This window comes from Sciurus vulgaris, assembly GCF_902686455.1.
Source record: "Sciurus vulgaris genome assembly, chromosome: X".
In the NCBI taxonomy this organism is placed as follows: Eukaryota; Metazoa; Chordata; class Mammalia; order Rodentia; family Sciuridae; genus Sciurus; species Sciurus vulgaris.
In genome coordinates, this window is record NC_136471.1 from 95,146,899 (window position 1) to 95,171,307 (window position 24,409).

The 24,409-nt window shown below is 45.4% G+C and overlaps 1 protein-coding gene across 6 annotated transcripts; it reads left to right on the forward strand.

Moving 5' to 3' along the window:
* The first annotated feature begins 1,982 nt into the window (after nucleotides 1–1,982).
* Nucleotides 1,983–14,016, forward strand: TFE3 (transcription factor binding to IGHM enhancer 3). Of its 6 annotated transcripts, none has more exons than XM_079123922.1 (11): nucleotides 2,094–2,246; nucleotides 3,838–3,883; nucleotides 4,484–4,597; nucleotides 5,694–5,932; nucleotides 6,804–7,049; nucleotides 7,221–7,325; nucleotides 9,213–9,330; nucleotides 9,837–9,893; nucleotides 10,077–10,152; nucleotides 11,471–11,618; nucleotides 12,158–14,016. In XM_079123922.1, exons 4-11 carry the CDS (start codon nucleotides 5,714–5,716, stop codon nucleotides 12,599–12,601), a joined length of 1,413 nt encoding a protein of 470 aa, XP_078980048.1. In that variant the 5' UTR covers nucleotides 2,094–2,246; nucleotides 3,838–3,883; nucleotides 4,484–4,597; nucleotides 5,694–5,713; the 3' UTR covers nucleotides 12,602–14,016. The 6 variants fall into 6 exon arrangements, with proteins under 6 accessions (XP_078980044.1, XP_078980045.1, XP_078980048.1 ...); XM_079123920.1 differs by having other exon boundaries at nucleotides 2,095–2,246; nucleotides 5,629–5,932; XM_079123919.1 differs by lacking the exon at nucleotides 3,838–3,883 and having other exon boundaries at nucleotides 1,991–2,246; nucleotides 5,629–5,932.
* The last annotated feature ends 10,393 nt before the right edge of the window (nucleotides 14,017–24,409 follow it).

The following is a 24,409-nucleotide window of genomic DNA, read 5'->3' on the forward strand; positions in this document are numbered from 1 at the left end:
TCATGTTTTAATGACTAGGGCTTTGTAATTTACTCACATGCTTGCGGGTGTGAGCATGCACACACACGTGTGTATATATATATATTTTGGAGGGGGGGGTACTGGGGATTGAACTCAGGATCCTTAACCACTGAGCTACATCCCCAGACCTTTTTGTATTTTATTTGGAGACAGGATCTCACTGAGTTGCTTAGGGTCTTGCTAAATTGCTGAGGCTAGCTTTGAAATTGTGATCCTCTGCCTCAGCCTCCTGAGTCACTGTGATTATACCATGTGCTACTCTGCCAGTTGTAATATTTCTTTTCTGTTAAGATGCTGCCCTCCTCTTCTTCCTTTGTAAAATTTAGCCATTCTTGCATATTTATGGCAAAAATATAAAAATATTTTGAGTTTTTTTGTGAGAAAGGAGGTTTTGCTATGCTTTGGAAACTGGTCTCTGAGTTGGGGTGAGCCACACCCCAGCCCAGTTTTGATGTTTTCTGAAGGTACTGAAGATTGAACCCAGGGTCTCTCACATGCTAAGCAAACACTCTCCAACTCAGAGGTTGAGGCAGGAGAATCGAAGTTTGAGGCCAACCTGGGAAACCTAGTAAGACTCTGTTTCAAAAATATAGAATTAAAAAAATAACAGAATGAATCAAACAACATTGCTCTATGTAAATTTATGATTACCCAAATGGTATGCCTTTACGCCATGTACAAATAGAGAAACAACATGTATCCCATTTGTTTACAATAAAAAAAAAAGAAAAAAATATAGAATTATTTTCTATCTTTCTTCTCATTTTTTTTAAACTGAGGACTGAACCCAGGGGTACTTTTACTACTGAGGTGCGTCCCCAGATCTTTTTATTTTATTTTTTTATTTTCAGGCAGGGTCTTCCTGAGTGCTGAGGGTCTCATTAAACTACCCAGGCTGGCTTTGAACTTGCGATGCTCCTGCCTCTGCCACAGGCATGCACCACCACGCCCAGCCCAGAGAGAGATTTTGATTCCATTTGACAGGTCTGGAAAGAGGAGGCTCAGAGAAGGGAAATCCCCTATCATACTCAGACCTGGCTCCCTATGATTCTACAATTTATTCATCCATCAAGCATCTATTCTGTAGCACAACAACCATTATACAACAGCTATTTTAATTATTTTATATATATTTTAGTTGTTGATTGATCTTTATTTTATTTATTTATTTATATGCAGTGCTGAGAATCGAACCCAGAGCCTTACACATGCTAGGCAAACGCTTCACCACTGAGCCACAACCTCAGCCCACAACAACGACTACTTTAAATGACAGAACATGACATAGATGAGCGACTGGACTGCGGGAACTGAAAGGAAAGGGTTTCTGGCCAGCAACTTCAGGAAATGTAGCTGCTCCAGCCTCATAGTTATGGCTTTGGCTGAGGAGGTACGGTTAAATCGAGGTTGTAGCGCGGTATACGACTCAGATATTGCAAACATGAGCCGGGAGAGGGCGCGGTTCCGCAGCTAAATGCTTGGCCTGGAGACCCTCCGCATGCCGACTGGCCATTGGTGCGCAGGCGCAGAGAAGCTAAGGAGCGGCTTAATATTATCTTGCGGAGGGATAATTTGAGAAGAGGAGGCGTGGCTCAGAGACCGATGCAAACATGGAGGCGTGACTCAACCAAATCACCCCTCGCCTATTTGCCTCTGTCACTGAGGGCGTGGTGTAGGTGCCCCCTCTCTGAATGAGGGCGGGCCTAATTCAGTGTTCAATCCGCCTCAAAGGCGTGGCCTAGGGCGGGCCCCTGGAGTCTCACCTCAACGATTGGATACCTCACTGAGGGGTGTGGCCAGATGAACCGTCCATCTCCAGTGTGGTCACTTCCTGTGGAGTTTCCCCAGTTCAGGGAGGAGGGGGAAGAGGACGAGGGGGAGGAGGGCGGTCGTCCGGGGTTAGGTGTGGGGGGGTGTCGGTCCGTTCAGGGCGGGGGATGACTCACGGCCCATCCCATTTCTCCGACGCCGCCCGCCCGCGCAGAGCTAGCTCCATGGCTTAGCGGAGGAGGAGGCGGTGGCGAGCGGGGGGAGGGGGACTCTTATTTTGTTAGGGGGACCGGGCCGAGGCCCGACCGGCCTGGCAGGGCTTGCCCGGGGCCGGGCGTCATGTCTCATGCGGCCGAGCCAGCTCGGGACGGTGTAGAGGCCAACGCGGAGGGCCCTCGAGCCGTGTTCGTGCTGTTGGAGGAGCGTAGGCCGGCCGATTCGGCCCAGCTGCTCAGGTTCGGGGCTGCCTGGGGCTGGGAGTGCCAACTGGGGTGCCCGGGGGCCTTCTCCAGGGGCATTGGGGCCCCTGACTGGAATTGGAGGCCCTTGGCCTAGGCTTGGAGGACGTCGGGGCGCCGATCTTGGGGGGGCACCTCGGGGATCCGGTGGTGGCCTGTTTGGACTGAGGCTTAAAGGAGTCGTAAGAGTGCATTAAGGGGGTCAGGGTCAGATTTGGGGGGCCCTTGACTGGGTCTAGAATGACAGATTCTGTAGTATCCAGAAACTAGTCTGAGGTAGCAGAACTTGGGGGACTGATTAGAGGCTGGATTTGGGGTCCTTGAGTTGGGCATGAAAGGAATGAATTTGAGGGTACATTTTCAGGTGAGACACTGATTTTAAGGAAATCCTGGAGTATTTCTCTCAGTGTGGAAGAAGGGATCGTGGGGTACAGAGGTGCTGTTTTGGGAGCTTAGTGACTCCCAGTGATTGGTTGATGTGTTTGGGGATAACTTGAATCTGGAGAGATTGGGGGTATTTCAGTTATGCAGTGTGGTACCGGTCTTATGTGTGTATGTGAGTGAGCAAAAGAAGTAACATTCACTAAGACTTGTCCAGAATAACCCTGTTACCCGTTCCCACCCAGTCAACTGGGGCAGATCCCAGTAATAGTGGAAAGGTCTCTTCCTACACCCAGCAGGGGTTTGAATGGAGACCATCCGGGACAGAACGAAGCTCCTGGAAGACCTCAGACTTTTATTTGGGAACTCAGAGAAGGGTCTTGTTCCTGCTGCCACTCACTCTAGCCTCTCAGCAAGCCCTGCCCACTCCCTGCCCACACACCCCCTCTTCTTTTTATCTGTCCCTCCCAGTCTGTCTCTCTGTTCCTGGGGGTAATCTTGAATCTATCCCTAGAGCTGGAGTGAGTACTGATTGCACCATCCGAGCATGGGTAGGTTCTCCTCTCTGACCTCTTCTCACCCCCACTCTCATCAACCCTTTTTGGAACTCCATCTCTCCCTGCCCACCCCAGCGCCCCATCTCTTTCAACTTCTGTGCAATGGGTGTGTGAGCATGGGAGGGGGCTTTGCCTCCTTTCTGCCAGGAATTGTGCTGAGCTCAGCGGCTCCCCTAGCTTCCTCTTCCCCACTTCCTGGGTGGTTTTAGAGCCCCATCTGAGGGTTAGGAGAGGAAGGAAGACAGATCCTTGGGGAGGGGAGAGGATTCTTGTCAAGTGAAGTCACCCGCAGTCTCTCAGGATTTTAAATCTTCGACTAAATTCAAGGATGCATATTCATCCACATGTGTGTAAGTGTTCCCTGGGCACTAGGGTCCTTGTACCCAGCATGGGGGGCTGAGCAGGAACCGTCTGTATTCACCATCATCTAATTCCTTATAACAGCCTGGATCATCACAGTAGCGGGCACAGTTTGAAGGGAGGGGTGTGCATGGCTTCTTGTTTTGTGTGCCAGTGGATCTTGATATTGGGGATGTGTGTGTTTTGATCTACCCCCCAAAACAGGAGAGAACTGGGTAGGTTCCCCCAGCTAAGAAAAGAATGTTCGTATAAAGCAGATCATTCACCCAAATTCTCTCTTGTAAATACAGACTGTTGGAGTGAGGGAGCCTTCCGTGATTCCATTTTTATATTTGGGTGTGTATTAATGTCCCATGAACTCTCGCTGGGGCTGGGAAAAACTCATTGCAAAGTGTTAGATCTTAGGTAAAGTGAATGGTCCCCAGTTCTCTTTGAGATGCACGCAGTTAGTGTTAGACTGGATTGTTATGCTGAGGGAAGCCCCTAGCCGTGTGTGTGTGTGTGTGTGTGTGTGTGTGTGTGTGTGTGTGTGTGTGTAGACTCAAACGTGGGTCTACATTCAACTGTCAGAACAGTAGTGGGTGGGGGGCCATGGGAGAACTCTGAATTCAAAGTCAGAAATCCTTCTGTAAAGTGAATTGTCATTCCTAAATTCTGTTTTCCTCAACCCCAGTTGTTGCATGTGATTGCTAAGAGTGAAGGGGTTGGGATTCAGGCACTCATTATTCTGGCTTTTAAGGGACCATGGTTAACTCAGAACTGAAGAGTTAGGGGAGGGAAAAGGGTGGGGAGCAGATAAAGGGATTCTCTGGAGCTACCCAGCAGGGTGGCCAAGTATGTCTGAGGGGTCCCTCCCCCTTTGTCTCAGAAAAAAGGAAAGGAATAAGTTTTCCCTACACTCACTGACCACCACCCCTCCCTCCTTCCCACCCTCAGCCTGAACTCTTTGCTTCCGGAATCCGGGATTGTTGCTGACATTGAATTAGAAAACATCCTTGATCCTGACAGCTTCTACGAGCTCAAAAGCCAACCCCTACCCCTACGCTCCAGGTATGACTGGCCTACCTGATTCCCTTCCCAACTCCTCAGCCTCCCCTCCTGACAGGGCAGAGTCCCAGTGCCAGCCCAACCCATTCTCTCAGCAGCCTATATTTTCTAGATAGTAAAATCAGGGGCCAGAAAGAGCATGTCACACAGGGAAACAGGTGGGCAAGCTAAGTTGGCTCTGACCAGAACTCCTCAGCCTCCCTTGACTACACCTGCACGCCCATTGGTACGCAAATATTCTTGCTGGCCTGGAGTACCCAGTTGTAGGGCGTGTCCTGCTTAAATTCCCGGGCCAGGTGGGCGGAGTCATGACCACAGCCCCTGCCCAGCCCCTGCCCACACTCTACAAGCCCACCCACTCTAAACCCTGGAGGAACCCCTACTGGTCTCTCTTCTTTCCCCTAGCCTGGTAGTCTAAATGTGCTGAGTCATCGGCCTGAGCTCTAAGAGAGGGGAGGGGACCTGGAAGAGGGGCAGGAAGAGAGGATTGTGAAATCTCTGAGATTTTCGAGACTGACTAGCTCTTGGGACCAGAGGCCCTGACAGGAAAGGAAGGGGGGGGCTGGGACTGCCCTTTTAGCCTGGTGCCCATGCTCAGGAGCTCTGAGAGCATCTCCAGCCCCAAAGTGGGTTTAGAAGTCCTTTACATTCCCTGTCAACTGCCACAACCTCAATTCTGCTTCCACTCACCTTTAAATATGATACACCCCTCTTGCAGACCCCAGCAATGGCATCTCCACGGAGAATATGAACTGGCTCAAACCTAGGCTTCACTGTTAGGACTGAGGGCTAAAATTCTCCCACTAGTCTGACCTCTGAGTGCTGAGAGTGAGTCCAGTTCCAGGGTCTCCCGGGTCAGACTGTGACCCCTGAGGGCTGCAGACAGGCCTGATTCCTTCGTCTTGCCCTCCACATTATAGCCTCTGAAGGCAGAGAACCTGCCTGGCTCCTGTGTCTATTCTAGCACACTATGACCCTTAGACATGGGCAGAGACTTTTAGCTTACCTATGGCCCCATATTTCCCATTCCACAGCCTCCCAATATCACTGCAAGCCACACCAACCACCCCAGCTACACTCTCTACATCGTCTTCTGCAGGGGGCTCCAGGACCCCTGCCATGTCGTCATCTTCTTCATCCCGGGTCTTGCTGCGGCAACAACTCATGCGGGCCCAGGCACAGGAGCAGGAGAGGCGTGAGCGTCGGGAACAGGCTGCAGCTGCTCCCTTCCCCAGTCCTGCACCTGCCTCTCCTGCCATCTCTGTGGTTGGCGTCTCTGCTGGGGGCCACACATTGGGCCGTCCACCCCCTGCTCAGGTGCCCAGGGAGGTACTCAAGGTAAGGTGAGGTCTAGAGGCCCTGGGATTTACTCCAGGTGACAAAGAAATGGTCCTAGGAGCTGGGGGTCGCCTGGGGTGCTAGTGTCTTTTTGGATGAGGTCCTAGTCTATAAGGAAGGTCCCTGATAGTATTTAAATGGTCTGTGCTAATGTCCTATGTGTTTAGTGTTTCTGAGGTGTTATTGTGGAGTTCTGAGTAGTTCTTGGGGGTCATGAGGATGTTTTTGTGGACCATGGATGATCATCCAAGCCCCAGGTGGGCACTGGCTTTGTAGGATGAGCTTTTCATGAGTGAGTGTGTGCATGTTTGTCCATGTGTGGAATTCTTTGGTAATTAGGGTGTTTTGGAAAACCATATGTAGTTTCCAGATGTTAGGTGGTGTCAGAGACTCCATGGGGATCTTGGGAACAGTGACAAGGTGATCTAGAAACAGTTCCTGTCAGCTGTGGGTGGATCCTGGGGACCATGAAGGATTTCTGAGCAAGGGACTAGATCTTTGGTGAGATTCACCAATATTTTTTTTCCAGTACTGGGCATTAAACCCAAATATGCTCTATCACTATCACTGAGCTACATCCCCAGCCCTATTTATTCTCTATTTTTAGGTAGGGTCTCACCAGGTTGCCCAGACTGGCCTCTAACTTCTGATCCTCGTGCATCAGTCTCCCAAGTAGCTGGGAGTACAGGTGTGTGCCACTGTGCCTGGCAAGATTCATCAATATTTTTAGGGGTTTTCAGATTCTGGGCCCAGTTTGCCTGCCTAAACCTAGAAACAGATGAGTCAGGAAGATCAGACTGGGGCTCAGAATTATCCCCTCTGATACTGTTCCACCTTGTCCCCTCCCTGCCCCATCCTTCTTATCTCTTAGGTACAGACTCACCTGGAGAACCCAACGCGCTACCACCTGCAGCAGGCACGCCGGCAGCAGGTGAAACAGTACCTGTCCACTACACTTGGGCCCAAGCTGGCTTCCCAGGCCCTCACCCCACCACCAGGGCCCACCAGTGCCCAGCCGCTGCCTGCCCCTGAGGCTGCCCACGCCACTGGTCCCACAGGCAGTGCTCCCAACAGCCCCATGGCGCTGCTCACCATCGGGTCCAGCTCAGAGAAGGAGGTAAAAGGCTGTAGACAACTCTCTCATGCCTGTATTCCAATTTTTCTTGTGCTGCTGGGGATGGAACCTAGGGCCTTATACATGCTAGGCAAGTGCTCTACCTCTAAGCTGTACCCCCAGCGTTCCCTTCCACTTTTTCTAACCCTGTACAATATTTACTTTTACCCCCAGATTGATGATGTCATTGATGAGATCATCAGCCTGGAGTCCAGTTACAATGATGAGATGCTCAGCTACCTGCCTGGAGGCACCGCAGGGCTGCAGCTCCCCAGCACGGTGAGGCCTTGAGATGGGTGATTGGTTGGTCGGAAAATTAGGGCATCCTTCTGTCACTAATAGTACACCACAGCTGGCTGTGTATATATGAGACCCTTGCCATTGATTGTACTAAGATAGAGAGGGAGGCCCTATGATGAGAATATGACATAATATTGCCCTTGAGCCTTGTGTTAGACTACATGAAGAGGAGACCTTTATAGACTTTGAGGGGAGTTCATAGAGATATTAAGGTATACCAAAGCACTTGGGCTTTGCTGTAGGAAGTACCAAGAGGTAGGACTCATATATCAATTTGAATATCCCGAGGGACTCAGATGTTTGGGGCATACCCAGACCATGTAGTGATTGGAACATGCCAAAAGGCTCAAAACTTGTTGTGGGTTGTAGCAAGTGGTTGGACCATGTAGTGATTTAAATGTGTCAAGTCTCTTGCTGTGTACTGCGCTGAAATGCTGGGCCCTTATAGAGAAAGGGTAAAACTTTCAGGAGTAAGGGATATACTATAATAACGTTCCGACACTAGAGCATTCCGAGGATCTCATAACTTGCTTTGGAACATACTAAGTAGCTATGCTTGGCTTTGTTCCCACTTATCAAGAGTATAGATGCATTTGTAGTCCAGACATGGTACCATACACCTATAATCCCAGCAACTTGGGTGGCTAAGGCAGGTGGATTGCAAGTTCAAGGCCATCCTCAGCAACTTCACAAGACCCTATCTCAAAATAAAAAAAAAATAAAACAGGCAATAGATGTAGCTCATGGGTAAAGTGCCTCTGAGTTTAATTCCTAGTACCCTCTCCCCAAAAGAAGAATGTATAAAAATGGTACCAGTTTGGATCTGGGGGTGTAGCTCAGCAGTAGTGTTTGCCTAGCATGTGTGAAGACCTGGGTTCTATTCCCAGCACTACAAAAAATTGGTACTAGTTTATCAGAACTTTTCATTTTTTTATTCATGTAGTCCTGGGGATTGAACTCAGGGCCTCTCACACACTAGGCAAGCATTCTACCGCTAAGTCACATTCCCAGTCCAGAACTTTTTTTTGATTTGGACATGGTTAGAGATTGAGATTCTATATCAGACAGATCTAACAAACTAAAGGAAGTGTCAGGCCATGACAATTCATCAAGAGGTGGGACTTGGGTGTATTTATATACTAGTTTGTTGCACTGGAGTATATCCAGAATAGTGCAGAGGAGAGAAAAACACTAGGCTGACATAAAAGCAGTGGTAGTTGTTGAGTAGTTGGAAAAGAAATTCTGAGAGATCAGAATGTGCGAGAAAATTACTAGAGTCAGGACCTTGGTACATGGCGTGGCATTTAAGGTGGAATGACTTGATCACAGTGAAAGGCTGAAGATTAGGTTGGAATGCTCCAGAAGGCCAGATTTTGGGTGGAATGTTGCCATGACAATTTACCAAGGTCTGAGAAGATTGGGTTGGAGTGTTCCAAGAATGTTGGATTGGAATGTTGTGTTGGGAGGAGCTATCAGACTGGAATGTCACATCAGAGCTGACAAAGACCTGAGAATGGTGGTTCTCCAGCATTTCTTCTCAGAGGCAGCACTGGGGTTTGGGAGAGAGGTTTCGGAGACCCCTAAAAGATTTGAGGGAACTGGTAGGGGTGATGGGCTTATCAGGCAGACTCTAGTCACTCAGCAAAGCACAGGAGGTCCTCTTTGCTCTGTCCCCCACATTGGGTTGCCATGTGAATTTCCTTGAAGAGGGAAGGGTTCCTGGGACAACTAGTGCTTGTATTAGAGGACCCTGTCTTTGGAGTCTTTGGACTCCTCCTTTGGGAGGAGTCAGGAGACTGGTTCTGAGGAGAGGCTGAGCCTGGGACCTGTTCCTAACCATTATTTCTGTGCTCTCACTGCCCTCAGCTGCCTGTGTCAGGGAATCTGCTTGATGTGTACAGTAATCAGGGTGTGGCCACGCCAGCCATCACTGTCAGCAACTCCTGTCCAGCTGAGCTGCCCAACATCAAACGGGAGATCTCTGGTAAGTACCAGAGTCTTGGCCCTATACCCCTACCCTGTATCTTGGACTGAGCTCTATGCCTGCCAGGTCTTGAGGAGTAGCTCAGTAGTAGAGTGTCTGTTTAGCATGCGCGAGGCCCTGGGTTCAGTTCCCAGCACCAAAAAAGGAAAAAGCAAGCACAAAAGAAAGAAAGGGGCTGTTTTCGCATTATCTCCAATGGTCCATGGTCCTTTTATCCTACTTCTCCTCTTGGGTGTAACAAGTGGCTTGTCACCATGTCTTCATAAAAATAATAAAGAAGAGGCACTTTTTAAAAAATTCACTTCAAACTGAGTTTTGTGGCCTGCACCTGTAGTAGGGGGAATGCTTGAGCCCAGAAGCTCAGGGCTAGCCTGGCAACACATTGTGACCCCATCTCTTTAAAAAGTCACTTCTCTGGTCCCCAGCCCACCAACCCCTACTTCTGTGTCTGCACATGCTCCTTCCTTCTGTGCCCAGAGGCTCTGACCACCCCTGCTCTCTTACAGAAACCGAGGCAAAGGCCCTATTGAAGGAACGCCAGAAGAAAGACAATCACAACCTGAGTAAGCCTGAGAGTGTGCACACTTGCCTATGCGCTACACATTCCTGCTTTTCTCTGAGTCCTGGCCCTCCCTCTGTGGGGTGCCCCTCCCTATACCAGCCTCCCAGCACCCCAGTTTCTCCTTCCCCTCCTTTACCCATTGATGACTCTTTCCCCTTTTCTTTCTCTCTCCCTGCCTCCAAAGTTGAGCGTCGCAGGCGATTCAACATTAACGATAGGATCAAGGAGTTGGGCACCCTCATTCCCAAGTCCAATGACCCGTGAGTCTGGGCTAGGGACTCCAGGCAAGCGGGAGGTTGGGTGGGTGCCCCATGCTGAAGTTGTTGTTCTTTGGTGGGTCCTTCATGCAGCCTTGCCCAAGCAGTAGTTCTCCTTTGGTATTTTTTCAACCTGATCAGGGTTGCAGACTCTCACTGTGTGCCCATCTAAAATATTAAGTGGTCCTGTCTGCTCCGTGCAGAACATATTGCACCTAGTGTTCTGTTCACTTAGTACTTCCTTTATTTATTCTATTCAAGATTTATTTATTGAGCCTCTGCTTTGTATCAGGTACCATGCTAGGTCCTGAGGATACCAGAGGGAACAAAAGAGACAAAGATCCTTGACCTCATAGAACCTATGTTTTAGTGGGGGCAGACAGACAGTAAACAAGATGAATTAATAAAATCTGTGGGATTCATTTTGATCAGTGTTGTAGGGGAAAACAAAGAACAGAAGGAAGCTAAGTACAGTGGTACTCTCCTATAATGTCAGCGACTCAGGAGGCTGAAGCAGTTGAATTGCCACTTTGAGGCCAGCCTTAGCAAATTAGTGAGACCCTGACTCAAAAACAATATCCACAGGACAAGAATGTAGTTCAGTGGTAGAGTACTGGTCTAGCATGTACAAGGCCCTAGGTTCAATCCCCAGCTCCCCACCGCACACACACACACATACAAAAGAACAGAAGGAAGGTGGGGGAGTGTTGGAGTATTGAGGAAGGTGGTAGTTTGGGGTGGGGAAGGGAAGATTTTGGGGTGAGCTAGGTGGAACAGGATAGGCCTCAACTCAGGACAAACTTCAGCTGACAAGGAAACATTTGAATGAAGAGCCTAAAGATGGGGGCCTGGGGTGTAGCTCAGTGGTAGAGTGCTTGCCTCACATGTTCAAGGCCCTGTATTCCATCCCCAGCACCACAGGAAATAAAAAGCATAAGCAGGCTAGGTGGATGGCCATGTAGGTGTTTGGAAGAAGAATATTCTAGGCAGAGGGCACAGGTAGGGCAGAAGCCCTGAGGTGGGGATGGTTTTCCATGTTCTACAAGCACTGAGAAGCCACTGTGGCTGTAGTGAGACAAATGAAGAGGGCCATATGTACTAAAGGGGTAAGGTTTCACAGGGCTTCCTGGGTTCAGTGTGTGAATCCTAGAAGGTTATAGGCAGGGAGTTTTCATCTGAGCTTTTCACACCCTTGAGGTACCCTAACATCAAGTTCTGGGCATCTGGTAGGGTGCTCCATTTACATGATACAATACCCCCTCACCTCTTGAGAGACTCCATATTCAACCTTCCCTTTTTTCCTCCCCATTGGGCCCCATAGGGAGATGCGCTGGAACAAGGGCACCATCCTGAAGGCCTCTGTGGATTATATCCGCAAGTTGCAGAAGGAGCAACAGCGCTCCAAAGACCTGGAAAGTCGACAGCGATCCCTGGAGCAAGCCAATCGCAGCCTGCAGCTCCGAATTCAGGTCTGGAAGGAGGAGATGGTAGCAGGAGTGACCGGGTGGGGGTGGAGGATCCTGCAAGCAGAGGCAGAGCAAGAACAGGCCGTGGTTATCCCTCTTGGCATATCTGGGGGATCCCCATGTTTCCTGACTCATAAGATGATGATGATGATGGTGATGGTGATGATGATATGTAATAATCATAACATTAATAAGAATACTAATTAATATTAACTAACATTAATAAGAGCACTTATGACTTATCTAATATACATGGTGTATATCTTGTGCCATACACTGTAACAAATTAGAGTTTTGTATCCATTAACTCATTAATCCTTACAACAGTCATATGAGGTGACAGGGACCATCATTATAACCATTTTATAGACTGGGACTCTGAGGCTCAGACTTTAAGCCACTTGCCTAAAGTTTTGCAACTACCCAGTAGCAGAGGCTAAATTGGAACCCAGGCACTCTGGCTTTTTAACCAATACCCTTCTCTGCCTCTGAGAGACTCAGACCCCCATCTTTTTTCTGTACCCACCCCCTACTTTTTGCAGGAGCTAGAACTGCAGGCCCAGATCCATGGTCTGCCAGTGCCTCCCACCCCAGGGCTGCTCTCCCTAACCACGACTTCAGCCTCTGACAGCCTCAAGCCAGAGCAGCTGGACATTGAGGAGGAAGGCAGGCCAGGCACAGCAACATTTCATGTAGCAGGGGGACCTGCCCAGAATGCTTCCCATCAGCAGCCCCCAGCACCACCCTCAGATGCTCTTCTGGACCTGCACTTTCCCAGTGACCACCTGGGGGACCTGGGGGACCCCTTCCACCTGGGGCTGGAGGACATTCTGATGGAGGAGGAGGAAGGGGTGGTGGGAGGACTGTCGGGGGGTGCCCTGTCCCCACTGAGGGCTGCCTCTGACCCCCTGCTTTCTTCAGTATCCCCGGCTGTCTCAAAGGCGAGCAGCCGACGCAGCAGCTTCAGCATGGAGGAAGAGTCCTGATCAGGCCTCACCCCTCCCCTGGGACCTTCCCCACCCAGGAAAGGAGGAGGAGTCAGGATGAGACCCTGCCTTTTCCCCACCCTCCTGTGAGACTGCCCTGCCCAGAATTTTGGGGGAAGTGGAGATGATGTGATAAGACTCCACCCCTGTAATAACCAAGGAGGTGGAGTCAGATGAAGGCCTGCCCCTTCCCCCATAGGCACAGCCCAGTGCAGGTATTTCAGAGGGAGAAGGCAGGAGAAGACTGTGAGATCAGGGTCTGTCCTCTGGGGATAACAGCCTTGTCCCTGTTCTGTGGGTCCTACCCTTGACCAGGAGACCAAAGGAGACAGGATGAGGTTCCACTCCTGCCCACTAAAGACTGTCCTAACCAGGTCACCTTGGAGTAGGAGATGTCAGGATGCTGCTCCATCCCTTCCCTGAGATCTGCCAGTCCAGCCCATCTTGGCACTGGAAGAGGAGGTCCCACCCCTGGGGACGGGGTAAGCCCATCTCCTTCCCCATGAACCTTGCCCTATCCAGACAAGGAATAGAACTGAGGGCCTGACCCAGCCCCTTTTCATGGGAACTCAAGTCCTGGCCTTCTGGGAATGGAGGCCAGGCCCCATTCCATCCCTTCCCTGTAGGAAGAGTCCAGCACACGTGTTTCAGGTGTGGAGGAATCAGTAGGATCAGGCCACCCCACTTGGAGACCACAGCCCTACCCTTGGCCCTTAGCAACATCCCATGTAAGCATTCCACTCTGCAGGGAGGAGCAGTACTTAAGCTCCTCACCTTAACTGGGACCAACCTGACCTGATCTAGGATGGTTCTGAGCTAACTCTGCTCTTGGGGAAGAGGACAGATCTTGAAATCTTACAGTTTGACTTTTCCAACCTAGATCTGGAGTGAGAATTAAGCCTCTACCCTTGGACAGAGTCCTGTCTTCTTCCTTTAGGGAAAGTTTGGGGAGGTGATGGGGATTAGTGGGAATACAGTCCAGGTGTCCAGTGTCCCAGTACCGTTGTTCAACATGCGAATGGGCTGAAGGAAGGGGCCCTTCCAGGGTGATCCCCAGCCCAGAGAAAAGACAAAGTCTCCCCTACAAGGCAGAGGCTTGGAGGAAGGGTTGAAAAAGTGTATTTTACCCTCTCTTTGTTTAACTGATTTTTTATTGTCCCCCCCAACTCAGAAGCTAGGTTAGCCCCAACCTCTGGCCCCCACTCAGTTCTCCATTTGGAGGACTCTCCTCATTTCAGAGTTATCAAGAGACACTCCTCGCCCATTCCCACCTCTCCTGTCACCTATACCCAAGGTCATCAGCTTTGGATTGCTGGGGCCAGGCCCCAAGGAGGGTGTACTGAGGGGTCTGTAGGTTTGTGATTAAAATAATAAATGCTAGGCGTGTTTGATGCGCTTTTAACTTTGGCAAAGTGTCTCATGTCCTTGTTTTTTTACCGTGCAGTGAATGTGGCCTGTGCAGACCAAGAGGGATACAAGTTACTGGAAGAAACATTTCAGAGGGGTGGATAAGAGAATTTAGATAGGAAGAGGACCTGGAGGAAAATCACCTGTATTAAAAAACAATCAGTCCTTTTATTTTTTTAAATATTTAAAAAAATTTTTTTGGTTGTAGACGGACACAATACCTTTAGTTTATTTATCTATCTTTTATGTGGTGCTGAGGATTGAACCCAGTGCCTTACACATGCTAGGCAAGTGCTCTACCACTGAGCCACAACCCCAGCCCCAGTCAGTCCTTTTATGACCTGCCAGGCACCCATCTAACTGCTGCAGTTGTTTCACCTCATATTTCCCAGAGGGCTGTTGGTCAGAAAGTGCTGCTGCTTATTCCCATTTCCTGTTTGAACAAACTGAGGAAAGTGTTGACTGGTGGTGGCACACACTTGTAATCACAATTTGTGTGGTACATGTATGTGATCCCAACTACTCAGGAGGTGAAGGCAGAAGGATCATAAATTTGACAACTGGGGCTCAGTGGTAAAGCACCTGGGTTCAATCCCCAAAACCTAAAAAAATTAAATAACTTATGAAGGTAGGCAGCCTGTAAATTGGTGAAGCACTAAATGGTTAAGTGAGGTGAGGGTAGAGGAAGAAAAGATATGCTTGCAAATTCATTCCCACCTCCCAGTTCTGGGGATGGAACCCAGAAGGTTGAACTTTCTAGGGAAGCATTCTACCAGTGAGCCACATAGATCCCTGCAAGCTCTCTCTCTCTGTGGTACTGGGGGATTGAACCCATGGCCTTGCAATATGCTAGGCAAGGGCTCTACAACTGAGCTACATCCTCAGCCCTTCTTAAAAAGTGTCTGTGGTACTGGTAGTTTAACCCCAGGGCACTCTACCACAGAGCTACACCCCCAGCTCTTTTTTATTTTGAGACAGGGTCTTTCTAAATTGCCAAGGCTGACCTCAAACATAATCCTCCTGCCTCAGCCTCCTAAGTAGTTGGGATTACACACGTGCACCACACAAACTCACTTTTGAAACTGACAAATATATGAGATTATCTCCTGGCAGACGAGATAATTATGATGGAAGGGAAAGACAAAAACCGTGAAAGTAGAGGAACAGGGAAGCAATTAGATTTTGGAGCAGACATTGACATTTTGGGAGAATTTAAATGGAGCTGGTTGCAGTGGTGCTCACCTGTAATCCCAGTGGTTCAGGAGGCTGAGGCAAGAAAATCAAAAGTTCAAAACCACCCTCAGCAATTTGGCAGGCTGTAAGCAACTCAGCAAGACCCTGTCTCTAAATAAAAAATATTAAAAAGGACTGGGGGGTGTGTCGCAGTGGTTGAGTATCCCTGGGTTCAATACCCAGTACCAAAAACAAACAAAAAAAAAGGCAAGAAAAAATTTTCCTGGAATTCCTCATTCAGACTCTAACACCCAGGAGAAGCCTCAGGCTGGATCCCAGTAACTTCCCCAACAGAATGTAACCCCTGAGAACTGAAACTCTTTCCCCATCAGACTGATCTCTGAAGGTTGGGACAGGGCTAGTCACTGTGACTTTCCCCTACCATACTGTGACCACCACACTTGATACCTCTTTCTAGCCTGTCTCTGCAACCCCTCAGAGGTAGTTACTGAGTTCCTAACACCAGATTAGTGATACCTGATACCTTTATTTTTTTCTCTTCAACCTTTGTGTAATCTCTTTATTATTTTATAAACATAACATGTAATGCCCAGAAGTGGCTTCTTTTCCTTCTTTCTTTTCCTTCCTTCCTTCCTTCCTTCCTTCCCTCACTCCCTCCCTCCCTCCCTCCCTCCCTCTCACAATGCTGTGGATTGAACCCAGGGCCTTGAGCATGCTATATATGATAGCAAATGATATTCAAATGATCTCCTCCCACAGCCTTCTTTAATTTTTATTCTGGAATACTTTTAGATTTACCAAAGAGTTGCAAAGCCATCAGAGATCTCATACCAATCACCTCCTTCCCTCTAATGTTAATATCTTATATAACTATGGTAACTTTTCGGGGGGTGCTGGGGAGCACCTAGGGTCTTACCCATTCCAAGCAAGTGCCCTACCACTGAAATACATACCAGTTCTCCCCCCCAATATGGTGCATTCATCAATGCTAAGAAGATAATATTTACAGGATATTTTTAACTCAATTTCAGACTATTTGAGTTTTGTTGATTTTCCCACTAATATCTTTTCTGTTCTAGGATCCAAGTAAGGAAGTTATATTAGTTATCTATTCCTGTATAACAAATGACCATAATCTTAGTGGCTAAAAAAACACATGTTCATTATCTCTCATGTTTTGTGGGTTAGGAATTCATGCTGGACTCACCTGGGTCCTCAACTTCAGAGTCTCTCCTTCGGGCACAATGAAGGTATTGGATTGAATTGAGGACTCATCTACAAGTGTGACTGGGAAAGGATCAGGCCCCACATGCATCTAGTTGTTGGCAGGATTCAGTTCTATGCAGCCTATTGAATGGAGGGCCCCAGTTCCTTGATGGCTGTCAGTCAGAGATGGCTTCAGTTCTTGCCATGTTTGGCTTTGAGTAAGGCATCTCACAGCATGGTAATTTGCTTCATCAAAGCCAATCAGAGAGAGAGACAGTCAGCAATAGAAACAGAAGTTCCAATCTCATGTAATCTAATCATGGAAGTGACATCCCCTCCATGTTAAAGCAATAAGTTAGTTTGAATCAAGTTACTCAAGGGGAGGGGATTACACAAGACCATGAATATCAGTAGGAGGGACCACTGAGGGACATCTTAGAAGCTCCCTACTACAGATACTGTGCTGCATTTCAACTGTCATATCCTCTTGGTATCTCCTGAAAGGTTCTCAAGTCAATCTACTAAGAAGGCAAAAAAAAAAAAATGCTATTTCAGAAATGACAAGTACCTTGTGCCCAGATCTTGGTTTATTTCCTTTATTTCTTTTTTCTTTTTTTATAGTACTGGGGATTGAACCCAAGGATGCTATTAACACTGAGCTACACCCCCAGCTCATTTGAATTTTTTATTGGTGCATTATAGCTGTACATAATGGTGAGATTTGTTGTTACATATTTTTACATGCACACAACCATGAGTTCACACAGCCCTGAGTTCCAGCCCCAGCACTGCAAAAAAAAAAAAAAAAAAATCCAGAAACTACATATAAAAGGAATGAGGAAAGTAGAAAACTTCCTTTAGAATACCATCATAATAAGCCTGAACAGTGGTACATGCCTATAATCCCAGCAATTTGGGAGACTGAGGCAGGAGGATCTCAAATTCAAGCCAGCCTCAGCAACATAGTGAGGCACTAAGCAACTTAGCAAAACCTTGTCTGTCTCAAAATAAAAAAGAGAAAGGACTGAGGATGTAGTTCAGTGGTTAAGCACCCCTGAGTTCAATCCCTAGGTACCAAAAAAAAAAAAAAAAAAAAAAAAAAAAAGATGCCACCATAATAATTGCTGCAGAGCCAAACAGTAGCACACACATGTAATCCCAGGCACTTGGGAAGCTGAGTCAGGAGGATTGGCTTCAGCAACTTAGAGAGACCCTACCACAAAATAAATAAATAAAAAGGGTATGTAGCTCAGTGGTACAGCACTAACCTAATAGGCCTGAGGTTCTGGGTTCAATTCCCAGTAGTTGAGGAGAACCCACTAAATGCTAAAACTAGTGGGCAAAGTTTAAGGTGAAACATGATAGTTACACAGCCTTAAAATATCACCTCCAAAATATATATCATATATTTGATTCTCATCATTTTGAGAGATGGAACTTAATTCCTCTACTTCTCTTTAATGTGAGCTAGACTTAGGGACTTGCTTCTCGTGACAAGACTAATGCAAAATGAAAAATAGTAACTACAGTAGAGAAAACTGGCAGGCATCACCTTAACCAAGACTTGAATATTAACATCACCAGTAATAAGATATATGGAAACCAAAGGCTAAATATTCTCTCTGATATGTGGATGCTAACCCACAATAAGGGGTGGGGAGGGAAGAATAGAAGTTCAGTGGATTAGACAAAGGGGAAGAAAGGAGGGATGGGAATTTAAAAAAAAAAGGATATATGGATATCATGGATTCTTGATTTGATGCAAAGAAAAGGCATTTCACTTGTATGCTTCTCCCCAACCCATAACCCCAGTGCAACCATGAGAAACGCAAATTGAGGGACATTCTATAAAATAATAAATCAGGATTCTTCAGAAGTGTCAAGGTCAAGGAAAGATCAGTTGTGTATTGAATGAAATAATATTTTCTTCATCTGTTAATTGTGGCTTTTATTTTTTTTGCCATGAGACTGTAGCTGGTGTTGTTAGGCAGACATATTTATCAAGGCTACCCAGTGTCTTATAAACCCCACTGTCCTGGAGGGGAAGCAGGTAGTGACCCTTGTGTTTGTACCTTCTTTCTGCCTGGGTCAGTTTCAGGACCTCCCTGCAGTGAAGTGGACCCTGGACAGAATAGCAGTATTGCTGAGCTGGGGAAGAAAAGGTCAGCTGTTGGGGTTGCTGGAATTTCAGACTATCAGTCATGTTAATGGAGGAAAAGGAGGCTTGTCCAGGTGAAGTTCAGATCACCACAGGCATTGCTTTGGGTCTTTGGCCAAATGCTAAGCTCTGTAGTCTTATGGAAAGACACTGTGAGGTCAAGCAGAGAACAGTCCTTGGCTTATGTGAATTGAATGGAGATTCCAGGGGTTACACAGTTCTGAGAGACAGAGGAATTTTGACCAGCCTGAGTGAAGAATCCTCACCCAATACCTCACTGAGAAAGACATCCAGGAAGGCCATGAGTTAAAAGAAAGGCTACTTCCATCTTGAGTAAAGGAATTTTCCAAACATATGCCTCCAAAGGATAAAGTTGTTTGGAGCTGGATCTCAGGGATAGAACAATTCCTTAGCAAGTGCAAGGACCAAGTTGTATTGTGTGACTTAGAAATTATGTATATAAAACGTACATCATAATAACACAAAGGACAACCTTAGCAGTGCAAATTGTTCCTATCTTCTGTGAAATGGCATAATATTAACTTTAAGTTGACTATAAAAAATGAAGGATGGATTTTGTAATGACCAGGGCAACATCTAAAGGAAATAATGAGTCTAATACTCCTGTGCCTTAGGCATGTAGTAATTTTAATTTTTTTTTTTTTTTTTGGTACTGGGGATTGAACTCATGGGCACTTAACCACTGAGCCACATCCCCAGCCCTGTTTTGTATTTTATTTAGAGACAGGGTCTCACTGAGTGCTTAGTGCCTTGCTTTTGCTGAGGCTGGCTTTGAACTTAAGATCCTCCTGCCTCAGCCTCCCAAGCCACTGGGGATACAGGCATGCATCACCATGCCTGGTGCTATGTAATAAATTTTGAGTGTCCTTCTTCCTGAAAAAGAAAGAAAAATAAAATAATTAAAACAGGTACCACTAAAAGCCAATAGAAAAATAAATTTTGAATATTAAAATACATTTGATTAACTCGAAAGAAGGTAGAAAAGAGGCTAGTAGTGTTGTTCAGTGGTAGAGCACTTGCCTAGAGTGTGCTAGACCCTAGATTCAATCTCCAGCACTGCAAAAAAAAAAAAAAAGAAAAGAAAGTAGGATATAGCTCAGGGGTAAAATGTTTGTCCATCCTGTGTTCAGTTCCCAGTACAAAAACAAAACATACACAAAAAAACAAACAGAAAATAAGAAAGGAGGGACAGAGGATCAAAGACAAGAAGGGACAAATAGAAAACACATAACAATGTGATACAGTTTAATCTGACCATACCAATAATTCCATAAAACGTAAGTGGAATAAATGCTGCAATTAAAGGAAAGGATTTGACTGGGCATGGTGACACACACCTGTAATCCCAGTGGCTCTGGAGGCTGAGGCAGGAGGACCATGAGTACAAAGCCAAGCTCAGTAGCTTAGTGAGGCCTCAAACAACTCAGTGAGACCCTGTCTCTAAAAACTACAAAAAAGGGCTGGGGATGTAGCTCAGTGGTTAAGCACTCCTGGGATTAATCCTCGGTACCAACAACAACAAAAACATGTTACTAATATATTTGACTCTTAACAAATAAAATTTGATCAGATATGGTTGTGTGTGTGTGTGTGTGTGTGTGTGTGTGTGTGTGTGTTGCTGAGGATCAAGCTCAAGGTCCTCTATATGCTAAATACATGCTCTTACCACAACACCCCCAGCAAACATTTGCTGTAAAAAAATGTTTTTTTCTGGTACTGGGGTTAAACCCAGGTATGCTTAACTACTGAGCCATATCCCCAGCCCTTTTTTGCATTTCATTTAGAGAAAGGACCTCACTAAATTGCTAAGGCTGGCTTTGAACTTACTTCAGCTTCCCAAACCCCTGGGATTACAGGCGTGAGCCACTGCACCCAGCTTTGCTGTAAAACATACTTTTTAATTTAAAATAAAGCATTCCCAGGAAATACTTACACTTTATTCACTTAAAACAGTTATAGTTAACTTTTATTAAATTATTTTCTAAGAAAACATTTTTCACTATTATCTATAACCAAATTTGTCTAGAAACCCATTACATAAATTCCTACTGTTTGTAATTATGGATTTTTTTGAGGTGCTGGAGATGGAATCCAGAGCCTTGTGCATGCTATGCAAGTGCATCACCACTGAGCTACGCCCCACCCCTTAGACTGACAATTTCTTTTCTTTCTCTTTCTTTCTTTTTTTTTTTTTTTTTTATCCTTTGTTACTGTGATTGAACCCAGGGGCACTTAACCACTGAGCCACATCCCCAGCCCTTTTTGATATTTTATCTAGAGACAGGGTCTCCCTGAGTTGCTTAGGGCCTCATTAAGTTGCTGAGGCTGGCTTTGAACTCTTGATCCTCCTGCTTCAGCCTCCTGAGTTGCTGGGATTACCAGCGTTCGCCACCACGCCCGGGTATACTGCCAATTTCTGACAAAAAGAAAAATATTTTTTAAATAACATGAACCGGACCAAGGACAAGATGAATATTGTACAGAATCTATTTAATGAAAGCACCCAGAAACCACTCCAGACGCGGGAACTCACGCAAGAAACTTTATTAGCAGACAGAGTGTCTGCCCTTAAGGGTAAAAGAGAAAGGAAGATGGAGAGAGTGAAAGAGTGAGTAACTGAAAGTGAAAGAGAGAAAAGAGAGCAAATAGCAGGGGAATTACCCTTAAATAGTGAAAGCCCGTGGGCTTATTGGACCAATGATTGACAAGTTAACAATGTACATTACAATATGGTGTGTGGGGAGGGGGCAGAATCAGGGGAGAAATTGCTGCAGCCTTGTTCCTTACATTTAATATGATGACCTAAGATTTTCCAAAGACTGGTTTCTTTAAAAAAAAAAAATATATATATATATATATATATATATATGATATATATATATATGTATATATATATGAATTTTTTTCTGAGATGATTCATCTTGACTGGCTTGTTTATTCTCAAGGATCCTTGTCAGGTTTGGAGTATATATACTTCAGGGGTAAAGGTTTGACTTGTATGTAGGAGTCCCAGGTTCTATCCCCAGCACCAAAAACAAACTAAAAACAAAATGATCTTTGTCTTTGTTTTAGATGTGTCATTTTTATCAGTAATGCAATAGAATCAAGTGTTTTCTACTTAATTCCATTTTCATCATGATGCTTTTCAAAATGAAAATGTCTTTAAAAATATTCAAATTAATTGTATAGTAGATAATTTCTATAGAAGGCAATAAAATTAAACAAATATGATGAAATATTCTCTGAGTAATTTTACATGTTATGTTTTATGCAGAAAATCAATTTATCTCTTAAAAGATCATAAGAAACTATTGCAAGTCCCATTTTGGAAATGTTTCTAAACATAGTTGAACTTTTGTTTAAGGTTGTGGGAATTGAACCCAGGGCCTTTCACATGCTAGGAAAGTGCTCTATCACTGAGCCACATCCCCAGCCTATAAATGTAGTTGAACTTGTAAATCAATATAATAATATATTTAATCATACAAAACTATCATTCTCTTAAGGTTTATTTTATTTGTCTAATAAATATAAAATTGAATTTTAACTGCTACTGGAAAATCATGCAAAAGCTAAAATACCTTTTTCAGTAAAAGACACAAAATCTTTCCCTACTTTTTATTTTATTTTTTTCATTTCATGCAATTCTTGGTAATCGAACCCAGGGACACTCTACCAGTGAGTTACATTCCCAGATTATTTCATTTTATTTTGAGTCAAGGTTTCACTAATTTGCCCAGGCTGACCTTAATTTGCAATCCTCCTGCCTCGGCCTCCCCAGTTGCTGGGATTACAAGGTGTGTGACTTCACCCAGCTATTTTTGTACTCTTTGATTACACAATATGTGTATCCCATCATGAATAAATGTGTCAGATTATTAGATATATTCACATTAGGCATAATATCAGCACACCTGTAATCCCAGTGTCCCAGGAGGCTGAGGCAGTAGGATTGCAAGTTGGAAGTTAACCTCAGCAATATAGGGAGGCCCAAAGTAACTTGGACCCCACTTCCAAAAAACGGTCAAAAAGGTCTGGGGACGTACCTCAGTGGTAAAGCACCGCATGTTCAGTCCCCAATGCCAACAACAACAACAAATTACATAAGGACTAATGTCGGAACAACAGATTTTTTGTCTTTTTTTTAAACTGATAATTTTTAAGTTGTAGTGGATACACACAATACATTTATCTATCTATTTATTTATTTATTTTTATGCAACGCTGTGGATCAAACTCAGTACCTCACATGTGCTAGGCAAGTGCTCTACCACTGAGTTACAACCCCAGTCCCAGATTTATTGTTTTTATTGAACCAAAGAAAAACCTGGGTATGGTTTGTTTATGAAGCTGTTAATAAATGGGAAAAAGATGATATTGACTTAAAAACTGGTAAGGCTGGGAATATAATAATGGAGCATATATGGTAGGAATATACAAACCATTATTTCACAACAAGAGGATTAGGCTAAATTTTTGCCTTACTCAACTCATCATCATTTTTTTGTGTGTGGCTTTAGTGAGTGAATACAGGAGTGCTTTACCACTGAGCTACATACCTAGCCTTTTTATTTTATTTTATTTTTTTTAAATTTTGAGACAGGGTCTCACTTATTTGCCGAGGCTAGTCTTGAACTCCCAATCTGTCTGCCTTAGTCCTCAAGTCTCTATTATTACAGGTTAGTGTCACTGCACAAGTATCATCATCTTAATATAAGATGCAAAATACTACTACCCCTGTGAATTTAAATATGATAACCTTTTTTAGTACCATGCAAAGGATATATGTATTTTGGTGAATTCAGTGAGCAGATAGAATATTCTTATATCAACTCTACTACATTAAAAACATACACCAGCTACTCAGGAGTTGAGGCAGAAGGATAACAAATTTAAGACCAACCTGGGAAATTTAGTGAGATCCTGTCTCAAAATTAAAATAAATAAATAAAAAGGGTTGGAGATATAGCTTAGTAGTAGAGCACTTGCCTAGCATGTGTAAGGGCCTGTTCAATTCCAAGTACAAAATGTGTGTGTGTGTGTGTGTGTGTGTGTGTGTGTGTGTATACATATATGTATATTTTGAGACAGGGTTTCACTAATTTGCTCAGGCTGACCTTAATTTGCAATCCTCCTGCCTCAGCCTCCCCAGTTGCTGGGATTACAAGGTGTGTGATTTCACCCATAAACACACACACACACACACACACACACACACACACTAGTGTACACCTGGAGTCCCAGCAATTTAGTAGGCTGAGGCAGGAGGATCACAATTTTTTTTTTTCTACTGGGGATTAAACCCAGGGGCACTTAACAACTGAGCCACATTCCCAGCCCTTTTTACTTTCTATTTTGAGACAGTGTCTTGTTAAGTTGCTTAGGACCTCAGCTAAATTTCTGAGGCTAGCTTTGAACTTATGATCCTCCTGTCTCAGCTTCCTGAGCCATTGGGATTACGAGCGTGTGCCATTGCACACTGCAAGATCACAATTTTGAGATAAGCCTTAGTGACTTAATGAGATTCTGTCTCAAATTAAATAAAATGAAAAGTGCTGAGGGTGTAGCTCAGTGATAGAGCACTCCTGGGTTCAATGCCCAGTACTGAAAAACAAAACAAAAAACATACAGATATCCAGTGGGAATCAAGATTGAATACAGGGTCTGGACATTTAGCACTGTGGTAGAGTATAGCTTTGTGATAGAGCACTTGTATAGCTCTGTGATAGAGCACTTGCCTAACATGTGTAAGGCCCTGGGTTTAATTCCCTTCACTAACACACACACACACACACACACACACACGCACACACACACACACA